Source organism: Haemaphysalis longicornis, unplaced genomic scaffold (assembly GCF_048455015.1).
Source record: "Haemaphysalis longicornis isolate Haplotype H1 unplaced genomic scaffold, Haemaphysalis longicornis Haplotype H1 scaffold_3, whole genome shotgun sequence".
NCBI classification, from domain to species: domain Eukaryota; kingdom Metazoa; phylum Arthropoda; class Arachnida; order Ixodida; family Ixodidae; genus Haemaphysalis; species Haemaphysalis longicornis.
Window position 1 is genome coordinate 132,942,992 of NW_027526335.1, and position 19,853 is coordinate 132,962,844.

At 48.2% G+C, this 19,853-nt stretch overlaps 1 protein-coding gene across 1 annotated transcript in view; it reads right to left on the reverse strand.

Annotated features, from left to right (window-relative positions):
• Nucleotides 1–351: 351 nt before the first annotated feature.
• Nucleotides 352–19,853, reverse strand: part of LOC144175107 (uncharacterized) — a 37,151-nt gene continuing 17,649 nt past the window's right edge. The window contains exons 9-14 of the mRNA XM_077704190.1: nt 16,890–17,064; nt 13,702–13,922; nt 11,576–11,877; nt 8,611–8,670; nt 6,732–6,785; nt 352–3,600 (exon numbers count right to left, since the gene is read on the reverse strand). Coding sequence (XP_077560316.1) covers nt 3,156–3,600; nt 6,732–6,785; nt 8,611–8,670; nt 11,576–11,877; nt 13,702–13,922; nt 16,890–17,064 — 1,257 coding nt within the window. The 3' untranslated portion in view covers nt 352–3,155. The remainder of the gene's footprint in view (nt 3,601–6,731; nt 6,786–8,610; nt 8,671–11,575; nt 11,878–13,701; nt 13,923–16,889; nt 17,065–19,853) is intronic.

Sequence of the window (19,853 nt, forward strand, 5' to 3'; positions counted from 1 at the left end):
AATCAGCATACTTGCAGGCGTTAGGTCAGATAATTGATTGATTGATTGGTTTAATGCACTGAAGCTACACGGGTGATGAGGCGCGCCATAGAGGAGGGATCTGGATTAATTTTGACTACCCGGGGATCTTTAATGTGCGCCAAAATCTCGAGCACATGGGCGTTTTCGCTTTTTGCCTCCATCAGAAAAGTGGCCGCGGTGGCCGGGAATTGAACCCGTGTCCTTGGAATTAGGTCAGATAAGATTGTCCCAGATAACATAGGCCAGAATATGCCCCATATACAGATGCTTATCACTGACGAAAAATTCAAATTGGCAATGTAAAGCCAAAGATATAACAAGGAAACAAAACAAACAAGGAACAATCTTTGATTGTAGCTATTGTACTCTTTATTATGGTTGTACAACACACAAGTACATAGGAAAGGACATGTATGCAGAATTATCTTCCATGTAGAAACATGTCTCCCAACCAGCAGATGGAAGCTGTTGGATAATAATACGTCAAAGCAACATTGTTGCAAAGATTACAGCAGAGACAAATTTCTATGTGACGCTGCCTCCCTTGTTTGTTTTATTATGGCATCGAGCTCTACTTTTCGGCATCACAGGAAAACTTGGTTGCCTTGTGCGCAAACTGAATGTCCACCATCCGTCATAGCAGTTCGTAATTCCATAATATTCGAGGCTGCCTTTTGCAGCTCAAAAAAAAAAAAAAAAAAAAAAAAAAAAAAAACCGTCTATTCGGCATTTACAAAAAGCACCTAAGTGACACCACGCACCGAACACATGGTCACTTTTATCTGAATGTTGAAGCTGAGGGTCATGATATTGTTCAATGAAACTTTGCAATGGGAAATGAGAACTTCACGCGCTAACTCCCAGATGGCGCCACAGGTGATGCCGGCTACTAATCTGCAGATCATAACACATAGCCCCTGAGAGAGAAAATGAAAAAAGTACTGCGTTTCCGCAAGAAAACAGAAGTTTGTACGGTTGTAATATCAATGAGCAGCTCAAAATACTGTAAGCAACTTCTTATTCGCTCGTCTGGTGCAGTTGAGCCCGCTTATAATGAACTTTGTCGCCATGCTGAAATTCGCAAAATGCAGAAAGTGCAAAGAATGATTCTTTCCATAGACTTTGTGATGTGCCTACACAAGTAACGTTATGTTTCTTCCTTTTAAGTAACACAATGATATGAATGACTGCTATAAAATACTTTATCGTAAAGTATATTATGAATGACCATTCAGCGTGGCTACTTGTTCGCAAGCGGTGATGCACAGCCCTCCTCAAGGTTGGTAGTCTTGCAGGCTTCCACAGGTGTATCTTAATGTAACTTTGTCTCAAGGGCTTCAAATAAGACCTAATATGAAGTAACTGTAAAACTGCAATTCTGGCATGTAAAATGACCCAAGCTGAGGATGTGGAAATCAACGTTCCCCAAATAAAATTTAAACACTACTACTTTCAAAATGATATACACTTGTCAATCCACAAACTGACAGAGCTGCACACTGTTTATACATTATAGGATGGCAGGTAGCGTGGAATAAAGGCAAAAATTTCTACATGCAGTAGTATTGAACTGCATTCGCACGTTTTTTTTTGGTGGGTGCTGTAGGTACAATTTCTTGCACTTTTGTTCGTTCGGTAGAACAAGAAAAACAAACAAACACAGCCCACTAGGCACAAGGCTACCAGTGGCAATTTTCGATGACCCCCAAACGAACCACTTTTGTGGTGTTCACAAAATCTCCCAGTGTTCAAGGTACCGCCCAAGGGCAATCTAGCCAGGCCGCATGTCAGGAAGCCACGCACCAAGCTGACTCACCAACACTTAAGACAGACCCACGCAGCTTAAGAAATGGCGTCCCACAACACTCTCAAGCCAGTCGCAACGCAGAAACATGTACAAAAGAGAGATCAAGGTTGACACGCGATCCAAACCTGTTCATATTCGCAGCCAAACACTGCTACAACTCTTGGGCGGTGGTTTCAGCAAGAAACGGTGCGTGACAGCATATCAGAACTCAGTGATGTCAGTGGCGATATAAAAGATGAACTCAAGCATCGTGGCTCTGACCATAGAGTTTAATACTAGTACATACTAGAGGGAAATTTTGCTGCAATCACGTGCCGCTATGGGTGCTGCCATAGCAGCCAGCGACATTCCTCGTCTACTTGGCTTGGCTGGACACATGGCATCTTAATCCTCTTGAAGGCAAAATCAACAAAAAACGGTAACATTTTTTAAAGCAAAGCTTTTTAACTCTACGAGCCAACGTTTTCGTTGCGACATGTGCCACAAGAAACTCCCAACCAGACCAAATAAAACTACTGGCACTGCAGGGATCGAACCTGGGCCCGAAGAGAAGCGGAGTGAGAGCCCCTCGTCTTAGCGACTAAGCTACGGCCACACGCAGAGACAGGGGAGACAAACAGTGGTTTTGATTCAGCGGCTGAGGAGGCGGAGGGCGCTTTTCGAGGCGACGCATGAAACAAGAGTGAGAAGGAGGCAGTGAGAGATATTATGCTGTAGCCCCACGTCCCACCCTCCTCCTCACCTTTCAAAAGGCGCTCCTCTCCGTTTTATTTCTGCCGACCCGCAGTCGGGCTAGAGGGGTGGCGTCCTTTAGCCCGGCTGTGGCAGACTTTGCTGCATTCCGGACGCCCCCGCCCACCCCCCTCTTCGCCCATGAATCCCAGGTGATGGCTAGCAGAATCTCCAGTTTCACTCTTTGTAGAGCCACGTGTGTGAATTTCAAGAGACGTCGCATGGGCAATTGCTGTAGGTGTCGTTTACAGCTTTATTTTCCAACCACCTTCGCAGCGTGGACTGGAGCCAATATTTTTTTTCTTGTTTATCTTGCACGAACCTTCTAAATAATCCCTGGCCAAGAAATATTTTAGATCTCCATTTTTCTGATAATTAAACAAATTTAAATATTCTTTTACAATAATACTGTTGCTTTTTTGCAGCCAGAGGCAACTTTTCAGCCTGTTAATGAGCCATGCCAAGGACAGTTCTGATTTGGTAGATGACGGCGAGCTCACTGGAGTGCAGCTTGCCTAGACAGTGGTGACAGATTTCCCTCTAGCATGTGTTAGTTTGAAACTCCACGGCTCCTATGGCAGTGTAGGGGAGACCCCTAGAGCTGTTCTCGCGACCAGCCCATGGCGCCGTGCATAGAGGACAGGGAAGACATGGCCTGTTCGTGGTGTGCAGGCTGGGGCGAGTAGATGAGTTCGAAGCCCGCAACGGGGGGTGCTGGCAACCTCCACCCCGCCGCACTGAGGCTGTCCATGCCCATGGGCAAGTTGGTGGGCCCTGCTGCGGGGTGCAGGGTGGGCGGGGCCACCACGGTGTGCGGGTGCGGCACCACGCGCTGCTGCTGCTGCTGCTGCTGCTGCAGCTGTTCTCGTGGCTCCAACTCATGAAGAATAACGGCGCACCGCTCTGGAGGCTCATACGAGTCCTGGCTCTCGTAGCTGGGGAACATGTAGGCGGATGCAGTGCCAGGGGGAGCAATGATGGTGGGAGCGGTGGGAACGGGTAGCACTGGTGGCGCTGACGATGTTGGCACGGCACTGGGCCTGAAGCAAACAGTGTAAGTTTTCCGAGACGTTAATCCACACTCACACACTGAGAAGAAACTCGCTTCACAACCACTGGATTTGTATAGCCTCCCCCACTGCCTCCTCCCAGCAAAATACGTCTGATACACTCCCTCTGCCCCACGGGCGTATCAATTTCCTGATAAGAGGTAAGATATAAATTCCCCGAGGTGGTGCTATGCAAATCCCCGACTGATAAACCTCCACTGTTAAACTTACCTGGGAACATGCGCATTACAGAGCTTGTCGAACTGGAGCACTCCACACTGAGTGTGGCAATGAGGTTTATTGCAAACAGAAAAAGATGGTAGAAAAAATGCATCCTGGCAACTCTTTCCCCTGAAATGTCTCGCACTCCAGGCCATTCCTCAAATCATTTCGTACCTGTCGTAGTGTACACACTGGTTCCCTGAAGACATGAAATGCAGTGCTTTGCATACATGCTAAATTGTGCGTGTGATGTGAAGGGAAGGTGTGTGAAGAATACAAACGTCATTCTTGGGAAACGTAACTCACAGTTGTTGCCAAACTTCACTTCACACATAGCATTGACTGAACGCTGCGTTTGTGTTTTCCCTCCCCTGTCTTCGTCTTTTATGCACTGCTTTCACCATGAAATACACCCTCGCTTACCGGCACCCATGTCGAGTTGTCCTCGTTGGCCGAGGCTCGGCCGGACCAAACATAACAACATCGGTAGAGTGACGTGACGCACGATTTACAGATTGTTTATCAACAACAGCTCGCAGCGAACGGAAGAGCACAAGGTTGGAACAGTAGGCTAACCACTGCAGTAAGTGCTCTGGACCTTTCACGGCTGATAAGGTTTGAACCGGGTGCGGTAACACTTTACTGATACCAACATCCATGCACGAACACTGGAGGATTAGAAGCTCAGGCGGGTCGCTTAAACACGTGCAGTGCATCTTGTTCCTTTTGTGGCTTCCTGCTGGGGATATTGCTTGCAGAAGCTCAAGGCGTTTACCGTCGTAGATTTTTGACTTCGCTAATTATGCATCAATGCTTTCCAAAATGAAACTGAAAGCATGATGGCTGGCTGGAGCGCGACGGTACAGCCTGTCTCGCAATGTATAAAAAAGCTGTAGTCTGCATTTTTTAAATTAGATCGGCTCCCAAAACATTTTGATTTGCATTTACTTCACGCGCTAAACCACTTAAAGGAGCCATGAAGAGAAAACACAAGTTTGGTTCATTTGAAAGATAGCCTCATTAGAACCATAACGACACCACTTATAACGCAAACTTCGCTCAAATAAGCTACATAATTAGGAAAAACGGGAATGGTCATGCGACCCACCAGCTCATTTCCCGCAACAGAACCTATGCCGTCACATGGGCTAAGCTCTGCGATTGGCGGAGGCCGGCAAAAGCAAACGCATGTTAGGCAGGGCTTACAGTTTGCATAGCGAGCTAAATGCCCGTGAAACATACTGCACATTCTTTTTATGACAAAGAACGGTGGAGTAAACGGTTGAAGTTCCGAACGAACACGCAAGCGTGTGCGCCAATGCGTACGAAACAACCGCCTGGCCGAGCTCGACGTCTCGCCGTCGCGCAGACGAATTTTCGGGTTCGAGGCGCTCTGACCTTGGAGGAAAAATGCCGTAAACACCGCGCATTGACGCTCGTATCTTTCTGGTCGAAGCAGAGAGCTCGCGCGAACGGCTTTCCATACACGACACCGGCCAACTGGCATAAGCGATACTGCTACTGAAGTTGAACTATTATTAACCGTAATAAAAATACGGCACATACGTACCAGTCTGTATTCGTCCGTGGCGACGGCGCTGACGAGGCAGCGGTGCCGACGGCAGGGCGTTCGTCTGTTGTGGCTATCGCGGAATGGTCGCTTTCCCGTCCACCGCGTATCCCACAACTCTTGCCGCTCGTGCACTTAGAAGCGTTGAGCGTTCAAGTGGTGTGAGGTTGTTAAATGCAAGCCGGAGCTCCTCGGCGAGAGTTTTGTTCTCCGGATCAGGCGATTCCATGACTAGGGCTGCGGGTGCACTAGGTTTTACTAGCATTTTTAAAATGGCCGCCGTCTCGGTCGACTCCCGCGTGTGGGTGCTATATGGAGTCGACATACTAAGTATCTGTTTCATGGACCGGCCCATGTGACACCATTGCTCACGTCACCAAATGTGCAATTTTAGCGGGAGATTTAAAATTTTGGCTTAAATTGCCTTATTTCTCAGTGAATAAAGCATCATTTGCTTCCGGGAAAGCGCTTGGGGTACTATGAAACACCTAATCTTTCGAATAAAACAAACTTTTGTTTTCTCTTCATGGCTCCTTTAAGAACTGTTTATTTGAGGAAAACGTTTATAGATGCTTCTCCCATGAGGTCTCACTATTCACAACTTCTGTGATGTCACAAAACGCAGTGCCCAAAAGTGTACGGGGCGTTGACACCTGCTTTCACGTTTCTGGCATTTCTTGCTTTATTAACCCTTCCTGGTCCGTTGTCGGGCTGTACCCGGAATCGCAACATGGCTGTAGCGGTCTGCTGTTGAGTTCCGCCCAACTTGGGTGTTCAAGGTTACTAAATTTCATGGTTTTTCTCACTTCAGTACATGTGCATCCTTTGTAGACATGATACGCCATCTCTTGAAGGATAAGTAAACTTTGTTTTTTGATGTTTACTTCTTTTTGCACTAGGGTGCAGCACAATGTTCAGCATGGGCCTTCTGGATCCCACAACGCTTTCACGTGCATGCTATTCACTGAGAAGCACAGCCGCTGAGAAGCACAGAAGCACAAGCGACGGTAGAGAGTTCTCGCAGCACAGAACGTTCGACTAGCCATATCGTTTGGTTAGCGAACAGTGCTTTGGCTGCTTTCGCTTGCGTAACCGGGCTTAACTGAGCTAAGCTGCAGCCATTTCTTTCGGCCGATTTTGCGCCATGGCTAGCCGAGAGACGGGATTAGAAGTAGAGGAAGGCCGTTAACTTGATGGAGGGATGAAATCGGAAAATTCAGAAGCAAAGAATGAACTCGGGCACCAGAACACAGGAACAGGCTGGTGAAGATGATGATGAAGACGGGTTTTCACTAGGTCAAAAAGTGAAACAAGCAGCGCATCCTCTTACCTCCCTCGCCTTGCTGCCCCTTGTCGGGCTGGCACATTAGATGCACCGGCAGTTCTGAAAGAGCAGAGAGAGCCAATTATCAGCCACAACTGTTCCACCACTACTCACTGCGGTCACTAGTACAAGTAGACACGAACTAAACCATGGCAGCAGTTTGGTTTTGCAAGCGTGACCCCTTGATCCTTTCTAAAGGTACTTCCCCAAAAGTGCAGCAGAAATGAAATAGAATGCAACAAGCAAAGCTTCAGTTTCGTAACCGCACACAGCATTTCTGCTGGCCTAGTGTTGCTTCTAAGCAGAAATGTCTATTTTGACGAAGTCTCAAAAAGGATTGGTATTGTTACTTCTAAAAAGTGTTAGGTCACCCTGCAACGCAGGACGCTTTTGTTAGGAGGAGGAAGTGGTTGTTGGGGGGTGGGGGGAGGCGGAGCAGAACAGAAGTGAGGAACAGAAGCGAGGAGCGAGGAGGGGGATAGTGAAAGAGAAGGAGGAGGAATAAAAACAAAACAGAAAAAAAAAAAAAAAAACTGAACCCTTTTTTGTAGCAGCGCGACAGCTCCTCAGTAAAAGCTTGCCGGGTCTGATTATAGCACATTGCAGCTCATTCCTGCAAGCAGGGCTACAACAGCAAGTCAGAAGATGTTCATAAACTGCAAGTGCAAGTTCTGGCAGATAAGTGATGGTGAACTGACAGTGAATGTACAATAAGCATTCACCACCAAGTTTCATTTGCAACTCCAAGCAGATTTCTTTGCAGCGCATGGGTGTCCAGAATCTCGTGCCGACCGTAAATGCAGAGCAAGTCGTTGACAAGGTATTTTTACACCACATGGGAGGAATTGGTGCCACTAATAATGTCAAACTGTCAGATTTCATTAAGAGGACCGCCCTAAATTGCACAGTTCGAAATGGAGGCTGGGCTTCACTGCATGGCACAGGCACCATGATGCTAAGATATTTTAATGATGTCTGACAGACTGTTCTGAACAGCTTAATTATTTTTAAAGACGATAGGCTTTCTTGGGCAACTAGAATGCAGAAATTTTGGTCTGTCTGCCTGTCTATCTCTCGTTTCAGCTACCAGCCAAAGTTAAATTAGTTGCTGAACATGACGTTTATATAGCCCAAGCCATTTTCAGACATCTAGATCTGGTGGCTGTGTACATACTTGTGAACATTGTTGAGCAAAAACAAAACATTACTCATACCTGAGGCACAACATCAGCAAATAAGTAATATTTGCAGTATTCCAGTATTTCTTTATTAAAAAATACATGCTTAAATGGATGCTTAATTTTAAAGATGCTAGTGTTTCTTGGGCTGCGATGGCAAATAAAATATTAGCCCCTGCAGGAATGTGAAACGAGAAACCATGGAGGAAAAAAAAGCCCTCCGCAGCAGACACGGTTGGTGTTACCACCTGGAAGTGGCCCTGGGTAACAAATTTGTGCGTTTCCCAGGGCCAGAGCAAGATGACGCCACCGTGTTGCTTAGGCGGTGCACTTCAGCGAAGCAAGCCGATATGTGGCCAATTTTTTTAGATGTTGACCTACAAAATGTATATTTGGAATTTTTTTTTACTATATGCAGTTTTTATATGCAACCTCCCCCCCCCTTTTTATTATTATTTTCTTCAGTGCCTAAAAAATATTTTGATTTTGATTTTTTTTTGCAACCCCTGTTTACGACAACATTCTAAAGACTGCAAAGGGCATTCAATAATGTACATTTTATGTTTTTGCAATACGTGCCTAACTATAATAGGTTTAGCTCCCCGCCCCCCCCTTTTTCAAAAAAAAAAAAAAGAAAGTTTTCTTAGACCTGTAAAATTTGCACAGTAATGAAAAAGTTGCTCTCAACATGAGAGGCGGTTGGTTACCTGCTCCGTCGGACTGTAGGTTGGGCAGCCTTTGTCGGGGAGGTGGATGCACCAGCGGATCTGCAACCGCAGAAGCAACCAATTCTCAGCTCAGCGGAAGCAAGTAGTCAGGCACGCACTCTCCTCCACCTACCCGCCCCCTGTGCTTGTACTACTATGTAGTACTTCTAAATGCGATGGCACCAGCGTAAGTAATGCCATTCCGGAAAACCTGTTAGCTGCAATGCTGAATTCAATGCAAAATTATTCTATGATGGTTAGGAGCACTGAGGACCTCATTGTAAACATGACAGGCACTGCTTGTCCTCTAAAGGCTTGTGAGGTGCTCTTCAGAGTCTTCAATGTCAGGGCCACGACACTGTCCATCCAGTGTAATGGAAAGCCTCACTTTCTCACTTCACCAGTCTCACATGCAATTTTATGCAAACACGCATTAGAACTGCAAGGAGGAGGAAAGGGTAGCTAACGCCGTATTTTCATTAGCAGAGCACTGAGTGTGAATGAATGCTGATGACTTTTGTGAGTTCAGCTTTTGCCAAGTAAGCTACTCACTTTTTTGATTGATTGTAGGGTTTAACGCGCCAGCGCAACGCTGGTGATGAGGCGCGCCGTAGTGGAGAGCTCCGGATTAATTTTGACCACCTGGGGTCTTTAACGTGCGCCGAAATCTCGTACACACGGGCGTTTTTGCTTTTCACCTCCATCGGAAAAGTGGCCGCCGTGGCCGGGAATCGAACCCGCGACCTTGTGTTCAGCAGCGCAACAGCCATTGAGTCCTCACTTTTCAATCATGCCTACGTTCCAAACCCCATCAAGTAATTGACGCCAAAACAACAAACCATTTTCCCTGGTTCTCATAAAAGTGTTTGCTTCCTTTTTTGGGCACGAGGCGCACAGAGGTGACAGAAAGGCAGACATGAAGCTTTAACAAAGGATGGCTCTGGGCCGAGATGTTTAGGGAGAAGTTAATAATGACTCGCGATGACAGCTTTGCATACAAAGTGCCACAGGGCATTCAGCGTCTTTCTTTTGTTGGCCACACGGTCGAATCAATTCATCGAATGAACGCACCCAATTTTGCTGGTGATTCGCATGTGGCAGTTTGAGTCTGTCACAATTGTAACATGAGGTGTCGACTTGTCCGAGTTGTGTTTTGGAGGTAAAATTCTGAAGCTGCTGTGATGGTGTACCTGCGAGCCCGCCGCTATTAGTGTCAGTCTGCCCTGTCCTCACAGGGTAGTTGTTGCATCTCAATTGAGTAATGACATCATCTGTATAAGTGTACCCTGAGCGCACGCAATTCAAAAACACCTGGTGTCTCGGGACAGAGCTCTAGGTGTGGGATGGTCCCGGAATGGCACAGTTGAAAGCAGATCCAGCCATTGTCGTTGTCACCGGCACCGGTGTTCCATGTCTGGGTCGATACGAAGCGTTGTTAGCCACACTGGGTCTACACCCTGGGAGCAACGCAATGTAGCCTCACTTGCCAGCCTGTGGGCCCATCTGTTACCGGAATGCCCCTGATGGCTTTGGATCCACCACATTTGTGCGGCAGCGCCAATGCCGCATTTTGTGGCTGCACAAGTCTCCCTGATGGCGTAAATGGTGCCGTTTGCCCGGCAGGACCAATAAGGCACCAAATATGCTTCGACATTGCCCGTCAGGTCGACGTGTTAACAGCACTGCTCAGGGTTAGCTGATATTACTCAATATGCTGCTCTTCGCCATGATCAGCGACAGCTGCCATGGCTGCTGTGCCTGTCTTTGGTCGACTCGATAAAGATTAGATGACCCAAGCATCGCGACCGTTGTCCGTATAACTGTGCGCTGCTGGCGCCGTGTTCGAGTAGGAGCTGGCATGTGCTAGTGATGACTAGGTACATTCCCCAAGGGGGTACGTGCTTCTCTATACACTAAGGCCTCATTACAAGAGACCCTCAAGGGACCTGGGAAGCACGTACCTTGTAACCAAGGTTTCTGATATGCAATGTTGCTAACATGGTGAACATAGGAAAACCACCCAAGCTGTCTTCACTCAAGTGTCTCTTATAACAAAGTGTCTCTTGTAACAGTGTCTCTTGTAACAAGGTTTTACTGTAGTGGGAATGGTTAATGGTAGATCTTGGATGTCCACGGTTGTAAGACTGCACCCCTGCTTTGTGAGCGCACGCCTGTCTAGCACAGCTCAAAAGCGGGTTCTAGTAGTATCTTCCAGTGTTGGAAGTCTTTTACATATCTGTACATCTGTTATACTTTTGTGTGCCGGTGGAGCCTTTTGATAACTCAGAAGCCAGCTCTTCAGACAGTATCCAGCTGTTGCGTCTGATATTTTGTCATTCGAAAGCAGAGAGCCTCATAGGTGGCTCTCATCACCTAGATGGTCTGCACCAGCCCACGGGCAATGCTTTGGGGCGCTCCACCAAACGTGTTAGAAATTCTCTCTATGAGGTGCAGCAGGGAAGTCCACTGCTGTACTAGCTGCCTTAGCTATTCCATTGCCCCACCTTGCTTGTGCCGCGGGATACCCAGGACGCAGATCCAACAACCTACTGAAGGGTTGACCTGCCACGCTGAGCAAGACTTGGTCCTGTTGTCTGAGGGTGCCATGTAGGGCAATAAACTTTGTCGTGCTTCCAAAGGTTTCCATGCCAGTAGTAGCTAGGAGCTCAGTAAGGGCGTCGGGAGCTAGCTGGAGGCAATGGACAGCAATTTCCATCATGGCGTGATCTACAGTTCTGGTCCATATGGTCACATCGTTGACAGTAGCCGTTATGTAGACGCTAGGGATGGAATGGTCCCCTGAGGCACACCGGACTGGCTTTTAAATGGCTTCATGTCTCGACAGCTGGAGCAGGTCATGCGGAGTCAAACAGGTGATTCAGCAAACACAAAACTCCAAAAGTGACTTGAAACACGAGCAGAAGGAAGAGGAAGAGGAAGAGGAAGAGGAGAGTCCCCCACTCACCCGGACGCTCCTCCTCCACCGCCGGGGGGCTGCTGTGTCCCCCTCTGCTGCTGGTCCCCCACGGTGGCCTTGTGCGAGTTCTGCAGGTGCTTGCGCAGGGCGTACTTGGTGACGCAGCCCTTGGCGCACAGCGGGCAGGTGTGGCGGAAGGCGCGGCTGTGCTTGCGCACCGCGTGGTCTCGCAGGGTGCCCGGCTGGCTGAAGGCCGCCCCGCACTCCCCACACACGTACGGCCGCTCCCCGGTGTGCGTCCGGATGTGCTCCGACAGGGCCAGCATCGTCGTGCAGCTCCGCTGGCAGATCTGGCAGAAAGGGAGAGCGGGGGAGCACCCAATGGGAGACTCAGGTATAAGTTCAGAATGACCCACCATGGTGGTGTACTGCTTTGGCAACTTTGGCCAAAATGTCACCCACAGGAACATAACAAACCAAGGAACTCAAAAACAATAGCATGACATCTTATGTAATGCTAAAATAGAAAAGCAATGACATGCGATGTTCTTCTTGGTTTCTGCTGATTACAGAATTCAATGTACAATAAAACTGCAACGACAAGCACATTGCCACAAACCATATATTTGGTTTGTTTACGTATGTGTTCTGTTTTTACAGTCTGGCCACGCCTGGCTGTATTATCTGTGTTCGAAGTGAAGCGTGTATCCTTCGCTTCCTTTTTTATGCCACACACGCTATCTCATTTTATAGGGAGAGTGCACGTTCTACTTTGATCGCCATTGTTCACGATGATTCTAGAAATAATTACACAAAGAGATAGATGCTCACAGGAAAACGCTGCGGAATTCGATTCGCCGGCACTCGCTTGCGCACATAGCTTTGTTGTCTGCTCCTTTGCTGCTTGTGTATCCTTTGAGTTCTTAGCGGAGTGCAAGCTCACTCCAATAAACTTTGTTCCTTGAATAAAGCTTGGCTACGTGACAATACTATTGTGACCGCACAATACGCTCCATGATGTGTGGGGTTACACCTATGGTGCAGTTTATTGGGATGTACTTTTTAAAGCAAATGACCTTTTGACCGGAGACGCGCTCCTAACGACCCACCCCTCGAAGTGCATCGCGTGATTCACCGGGCCCGCCATTGGTACCTGCGGGTGCCGAGAGCGGCCGCCACCGCCGCTGCGGCTGAGGCAGCCACCCAACCCACCCCTTCAGCCTCCCATGCACGCGCGCTGGGTCGTTTCGGGCAACGTGACTCGTCTCGCGCCCGGCGAAGAGGAACGGTGTGTTCGCCATGAATGAACGCCGCCATGAACTTGTGTTCATGGCAGCGTTTGTGTGTTCGCCATGAACGTGTGAACGTGTGAACGCCATGAGTGTTCGCCCGGTCTCCTTCTGTGAGCGTTGCACGGAACCGAAGGGATTTGACACGTACTCGGTAATACAGCTAAATCAAAGGTTTAACCAAGCGAAACCAAGACTCAACCAGACTAAGCCAAGCTTTTGCTTTGCATATCCAAGGTTAGCTGAGCTAAGCCGCAGCCATTTTTTTCAAACCAGTTTGCCCGGTTAATTAGAAAATTCTCGCATCGTTTCAACGGTAACTGCGGCAACCCGGTGTTGCAGGCAATAAACTCCTGTTGTGCCTTGACTGCACTGACTTTTGATATGTTGTACCAACTGTGAAAACTTTGCATCAAAAACGGAACTGACGCAACCTCTGGAAATACCTCCCGGGGAATACTGCAGGGCCTTAGGCCCTGCCCTCTCTGGCTTGGGTCCAAGCCCAAGTTGAGTGATGACATAGTTCAAGTGGACTATGCAGGCAGCACCACAAGCCATGCTGTGCTCATTTCCGAATCCTTTTCATAGGGATGCAAGGCGCACATCTTGCAGCCGAAATTTTTGACTATGTGTGTGACAGAAAGCCACCGACCATTTTAAGGAAGCTGCAATGCAGGCCCGTTGGCTTCCTGTAGCATAAATTAATCTCACACCTCACAAAGTCGCCCTTAAGTCCACCGTCAAAGTACAAAGCAATCAAATACGGCCGCCAAAGAAAAACAATGAAAGCCATAAATGATGGTCTCAGTTGGTGAGAAATCCTCATCCCCTTCTCTTCCATTCAAGAATCTCCCCTCCCTCCGTCCCTCCGTCCCCGGCACGCACCTCGCAGGTGAAGGACTTGCCGTCCTTGGAGGCGCTGTTGCCGTGGGCGGTCATCTTGTGCGCCGTCAGGCTGCTCTGGAACTTGAAGCTCAGGTGGCACTGGTCGCACGACAGGGTGAACTGCCGCCCCTGACCTTTGCCCTCCCCGCTCGCACGGTTCCTGCCCGGCTGGCCCGGGTTCTTCACCTTGGGGCAGTTGAGCACCATCGTGCCGTCGGGGCCTGCGCAGAACAGCAGTACAGGTGATGGCAGGGAAGCACAGGATACCATATTCATTCGATTATAAGGCAAGGGGAAAAAAAAAAGTTTGCCCATTAATGTCTAAAAAATTTACTCCATTTGCCGCCTTTACAAAAGCACAAAAGCCAGCTGTATAAGTGCGTATTTGCACTTGCATCCGACGACCGCTAGCTATTACCTTCCGATGCATCGGTGCTTTTCTGGCTGCTGTTGCACAACAAATCACCCTCTCTGTACAAATTCATTTTGAGGGCAATGATAGCGTGCCTTTCAGTCTACTTTGTCCAGACCAAAGCAAGCACTGAAGCTGTTACCTCAAATATAAGCTGGAGGTCAACGTTGAGGTCAAGGTTTATGGGGGAAAAAAAAAGATCCTCGCCTTATTTATTCAAATAAATACAATAATTGTGTACAGACAGCCAGAAATTTCCTGCACAGTTTGTACGACAGTGTGGGGAAGGGCCCTGTTTGCCCTTTGGGAGATTGCAAGGGGAATCGGGGGAAACAGAGGACAGATAACAGGGAGAGGGGAAGGAGACTTGAGTGTGGGGGGTGAGTGGGAGGGGCATCATGTGGCAGGTGCAGCAGAAACACGGCAATTTTTTAATGTTTTGAACTACCTATGTGTCAGACAAGGTACTGTTTCTCTTTTAGTGTTAGGTAGTTTGCTGTCCACCAATGGTCAACTTTGTGGCTGCCAGTCACTCTTCAGTTTTCTTTTTCTACCATTCCATTTCTATGTTTCCCAGGGTCATGCTTTAAAGGGACACTGAAGGCAACCAGCAAGTTGGTTTTAAACAAAAGTCTGGCCTTCCCATAGCCATTTTAGCGTTTATTCGGTGCCAAAAGATGTCTTAATTGCTGAGAAATCACTAACCAACCGCTGATAAAACGTGACAGTTGCTGCTTGCGTGACGATAAACTGGAAGCACATGAGGCAGTGGTGATGTATCGTGGTATAGAAACAACCGAATACAATGATACGACGTACCGAGCGGTTTGGTCAGTTTCGGTCAAATCAGTCATGCTTTCCCAAACTTCCACATCCTTTGCAGCTCCGGACCGCTAAGCAAAATGTTCCTTCCTAGTACCTGTGATCAGTATTGACGCTTTGTTCAAGAAAAACATATTGTCCTCCTGAGGCCTGCGAATGTCGGCCCCGAACCAACTGCTTGTGTGTAGCTCGCACGCTTCCTCGAAAAGCGGTTCCGCCGCCCCAAGCATGGACAAGTAGCGCAATTCAGCAGCAGCTAGGGAAGACACACGATAGGCAATTTTTAAGCATTTCCGGTGCAAGTTGTCCAATATAGTCAGTGGTGGCGGCACCTGCCTTACCGTTTTCGCTATTTTCTGCCTAATTTAAGAAACAGCTATGTACAAGAGTGGTATACAGCCAAACCCTGCGATAATGAAATCCCACGATTATGAAATTCCCGCAGCAACGAAAAACTTTCGGATCCCTAACGAACGTCCATACACGCCCATGTATTTCATACCTCGTGGCAACAAAATGTTTTTGAAAAGTGATCCTGTGTTAACGAAATTCGATTGATTGTAGGGTTTAACGTGCTGACGCAACGCAGGCGATGAGCTGCGCCGTAGTGGAGGGCTCCGTATTAATTTTGACCACCTGGAGATCTTTAACGTGCGCCGAAATCTTGTACACACGGGCGTTTTTGCTTTTCGCCTCCATCAGAAAAGCCGCCGCCATGGCTGGGAATGTTAATGAAATTCGCTGCAAATCTGGTCGGCATTTTGCCTACCCTTTTGAGGCTAACAGTGTCCAAAAAGTGCTCAAGTGCATTTTTTCTGACCCAAAGTGCATAGACTTTTGCCACAGCACGCTTGCATGGCTGCCGCCGTATTTGTTTACAAAAAAGATGGCGCAGCAGGCGGTCGCGGAGGCAGCCTCTCAGCGACACCACCAGGGGGCGACACATGGCAACTCATGGTGTGGCTTTGGCTTGGTCTACGTTAGCCCGCCACTGCTGAATAGCACGCGCAAGCGTGCGTACATTTGTTGTGTGTGCAGCGATCGGCATGTTTGCTCTCAGTAAGATGCCTCTGCCACGCTGCAATCATAGCGCAAGTCACTGGCCCAAGTGGAAGAAGGGAGGATAGCGCCGACGAGTTTTGAACCACCTGCAGCTTGCTCTACCATTTTGGAAAGCAAGGATGCCGCTCTTTCATGGCGCACGTGCGCAAAACAAAACAGTGTCGGCTGTGGCCTTTCTGGACCTCAACAAAGCGGGGCTTACTTCGTCTTGTGAACAGCATTGGAACAATGAGGTGCCACTGCCTGGCAAAGGTCATCAACAGAAGAAGCTGGACTTTGCTTGCATGCTCAGACATACTCGGTGCCGTGGGCCAAGGCGAAAACGTGCAGAGTAGGTGAACCCTCTGAACGCTTTGGACGCGTCTGGCACGACACCGTCGTTCTTAGGCGCGCACGACGACTAGCATTGATTTTGATTGATTTGATTGCAGGGCTCAATGCACCGACGCTACGCAGACGATGAGGCGCCCCGTAGTGGAGGGCTCCGGATTAGTTTTGACCACCTGGGGATCTTTAACGTGCGCTGAAATCTCGCACACACGGGCGTTTTTGCTTTTCACCTCCATCAGAAAAGCGACCGCCATGGCTGGGAATTGAACCCACGTCGTCGTGCTCAGCAGCACAATGCCTTAGCCACTGAGCCACCGCGGCGGGTCACGACGACGAGCAACGAACCACTTCTTGCAGTGTGAGAGCTGAGGTTTCATGAAGTTGCTCCGAGACAAGGCTCCAAAAGTAGTATAAGTGACTTTCGAAAATAAATGTTCGGTTTGTGGCCGATTTTCCTGTTGTTTATGTTTCGTTCCTGTGGCAATGAAATTCCCGCAAAAGCAAATCTTTTTGGCTTTCCCTGGCGGTTTTGTTATTGTGGCGTATTCGTAGCCTCACCCACCTTCCTTGCTGTGCACCTTCTGGTGGCGGGCCAGGTGGTGTGCACTGGTGAAGACGCGCAGGCAGCCCGAGCAGCGCCGGCTGTCCGGGTTGGTGTGCTTCTCCACGTGGCTCGTCAGCATCGCCTCGCTCTCAAACAGGCACCGGCAGATGGCACACTCGTGGCCCTGGCCCTCCTGCGCCACACGTTTTGTTCGTTAGGGCACGGGAAAAAAGACTGCTTCACTCTGAAAAGCTCATTCACGCATTTTTTTGCTCTGTTATCTAATTTCCAAAAGACAATAGTCACGGCCTTTAATTTGAATCAGTTTTGCAGAGGTGAGTGCAGCAAAAGTAAACATGTTTTCCTCTCGCAAAAGAAGGATACCACATTTTTTCACGCATAACCCACACCCCCATATTGCTGGCACAGCTGACTGTGTACTGCAACCTTTCAGTCTTTGAACAAACGAAATGCATGCACCTTAGGCAAACATCCACACACAAAAAGGAGAAAAAGCAGGAAGGTTACCCACTCAAGAAGTCACTCGGCTATCCAAACAACGGGCCGTCACACGTGAAATGCACTGTGCTTTTGGCCATGTGTTTCAGATGTGCAGTTAAACCTTGATTTAACGAAGTCACTGGGACTTGAAAATTATTTCGTAAGATCAAGACTTTGTAAAAGGTAACTGCAAGGGGAAATCCAAATTTTTTCATTACTTCGGCGAATTCATAAAGTTCGGTTTCGTGAAATCGAGGTTTACTGTACTGGTAAAATTTGCACGGTAAAATGGAGGCTATACTCAGCTAACGCTTAGCAACACTTAAGCAGCAAATTTCTTTAGACACACACAGTTAGATGACATACAGCAACAACATTACTTAGGCTAAGTTAAGCATTGAAAGTGTGGGCACCACCCGCTGGCTACCGGTCAACACACTGCTGTACTGACGCATCACGGCCATAGATCTATAGTTCGAGGAAAAAAAGTTTGGCGGATTTCAACGCTCTGTTGCATTGGCTAAGTTGCAGTGACTGTGCTCACCACCTAAATGCTTTTATATTTGGTACAAAAACAACAACAAAAAAAGCGACAGATCCACCCGCAGTTCAACTAGCATGATCAACCAAGGTACTTGACCCCAGAAAATTGTTCCAGTTCATAAACCTTTGTTCCTCCCTAAAATAGACAACACTTCATGATTACTACACCTTTTCTTTGCTTCAAGCTCTGGGGGACTGACGGCTAACGTGATTTCCTTTGCCCCGTTATGGGTGTGTCATGGTAGTACGAACCCATGCTGAGAGCAACAGGTCAGCACAAGGCTACGGCCACCTGCTATGGGATTTAAAACATCATTATTCTGCAGTCGATTTTGACAGAAAATTTTAACAGTTCCAGCTTACTAGCACAAACGCAGTTAAATAAAGAAAAAGAAGTTTCACTGTTTTTGTGCTGATTTTACATTCATAAATATTATTACACAAACCAAGCAAGGCAAGAAAACACTTTAGCAGTAGTTCAACAAAAACAGCCGACTCTTGGTGGAACCATTGGCGCCCAAATGGTATGTAGCCAATTTAAAGGGACACTGAAGTGATATGTAAACATTGCGGGATTACTAGCGCAAATTGTAGTCCGGAGTCCCCAGGCCATGTTTCGACCACTCTGGGCGCGTTTACGCGATTTTATTTAGTAGAAAAACTAATTCGAAAATGCTGTCCTCCTCTCTTTACGCTCGCCCATTTTCTGTGGCGTTTTCGTGTGACGTCAGGAGGGGATGAGCTGGCAATTGGCTGCGCCACGGCTGCGCTACTGCACGGCTCCCCGGCCGACAGAGTCAGTCGGCCCAGCGTTTCGTCCGCCGGCCGCCGGCGGGTCGTCGCAATCAAGGAGGTTAAAAAAAAATTGCTTGGTCGCAATTCGTTCGCTTAGTTGAAACGAAGCCAGGACACGTTTGTGAATGGAAGAATGTGCCTTTCTTTACTTGGTTTGTTTGCACACTGTATCTAGCTCTAAGTCAAGGTCGCTTCACACAAGCGCTGCACAAGCGCACATGCGACGCTTCGCTGACTGGTACGCCAGTAGGAAAATATAAGGCCTCTTGAAGGCGGGAGAAGAGTCAGCGAAGTCAATATAGGTACTAAGGAAATAAAATCAACTGATATTTTTACCGTACAGCGTAAAACTAGGGCGCGGGAAGCACTTTTTTGCGCTGGGCGAACAAGCACAGCAGTCAGCAGCACGACTACGCATCTGCGAACGCTTTTCCGTCTACGAAATGCAATTGCTAGACGTGAGCTGCTGTGGAAACTCGGGCGACGCTTACAGCACGATCGCAGTACAACAAATAGTCACCTAAGCTGCTTGAAATGCCAAAACTAAATAAAAGTGTAAACCGGTTGTACAATATATACCCTATATTAGCACGGCCTTCGCGTCCCGCTCCGTGGCTCAGTGGTGTGAGGCGCTAGGTATGTCACCGCAAATGTTTTGCAAGTCACGAGTTCGAATCCCCGTGGGTCGTTTGTAAGTTAACTTTTTTGTTTTCCGCCGATGTTTTCTATATTGAGTTCACCTTTTTTTGGGCCGCAACGTTCATGGCTACACGAACTAGTTCACAAAACGCGCGCAGGCTGGCACTGGCGCGCTAGCGAGTTCTCGTTGGCGTGCTGTTGCCATAAGCACCGACTGCTTGCAGGCAGTGGGCACAGGCCAGAATGAACAGACCCTTGGCCTGGTGCGAACATGCTTTTTACGATACAGGCATGAGGGAGGCAAGCTCCAAATATGGGGGAAAAGCGCATGACATTTGGCCGTCTGCGGGTACGCGGAGGGCGTTCATGCACTGCGTAGGTCTTGGCTAGTGAATGCTACGACTACAAGCCGTCCTGGGAGGCTTATCTTGTGCATTTTACAGCCGACAACATGGCAGAAGCGCGGTACGATGCTTACTGAGATATTGAGAATGCCCATCCAAC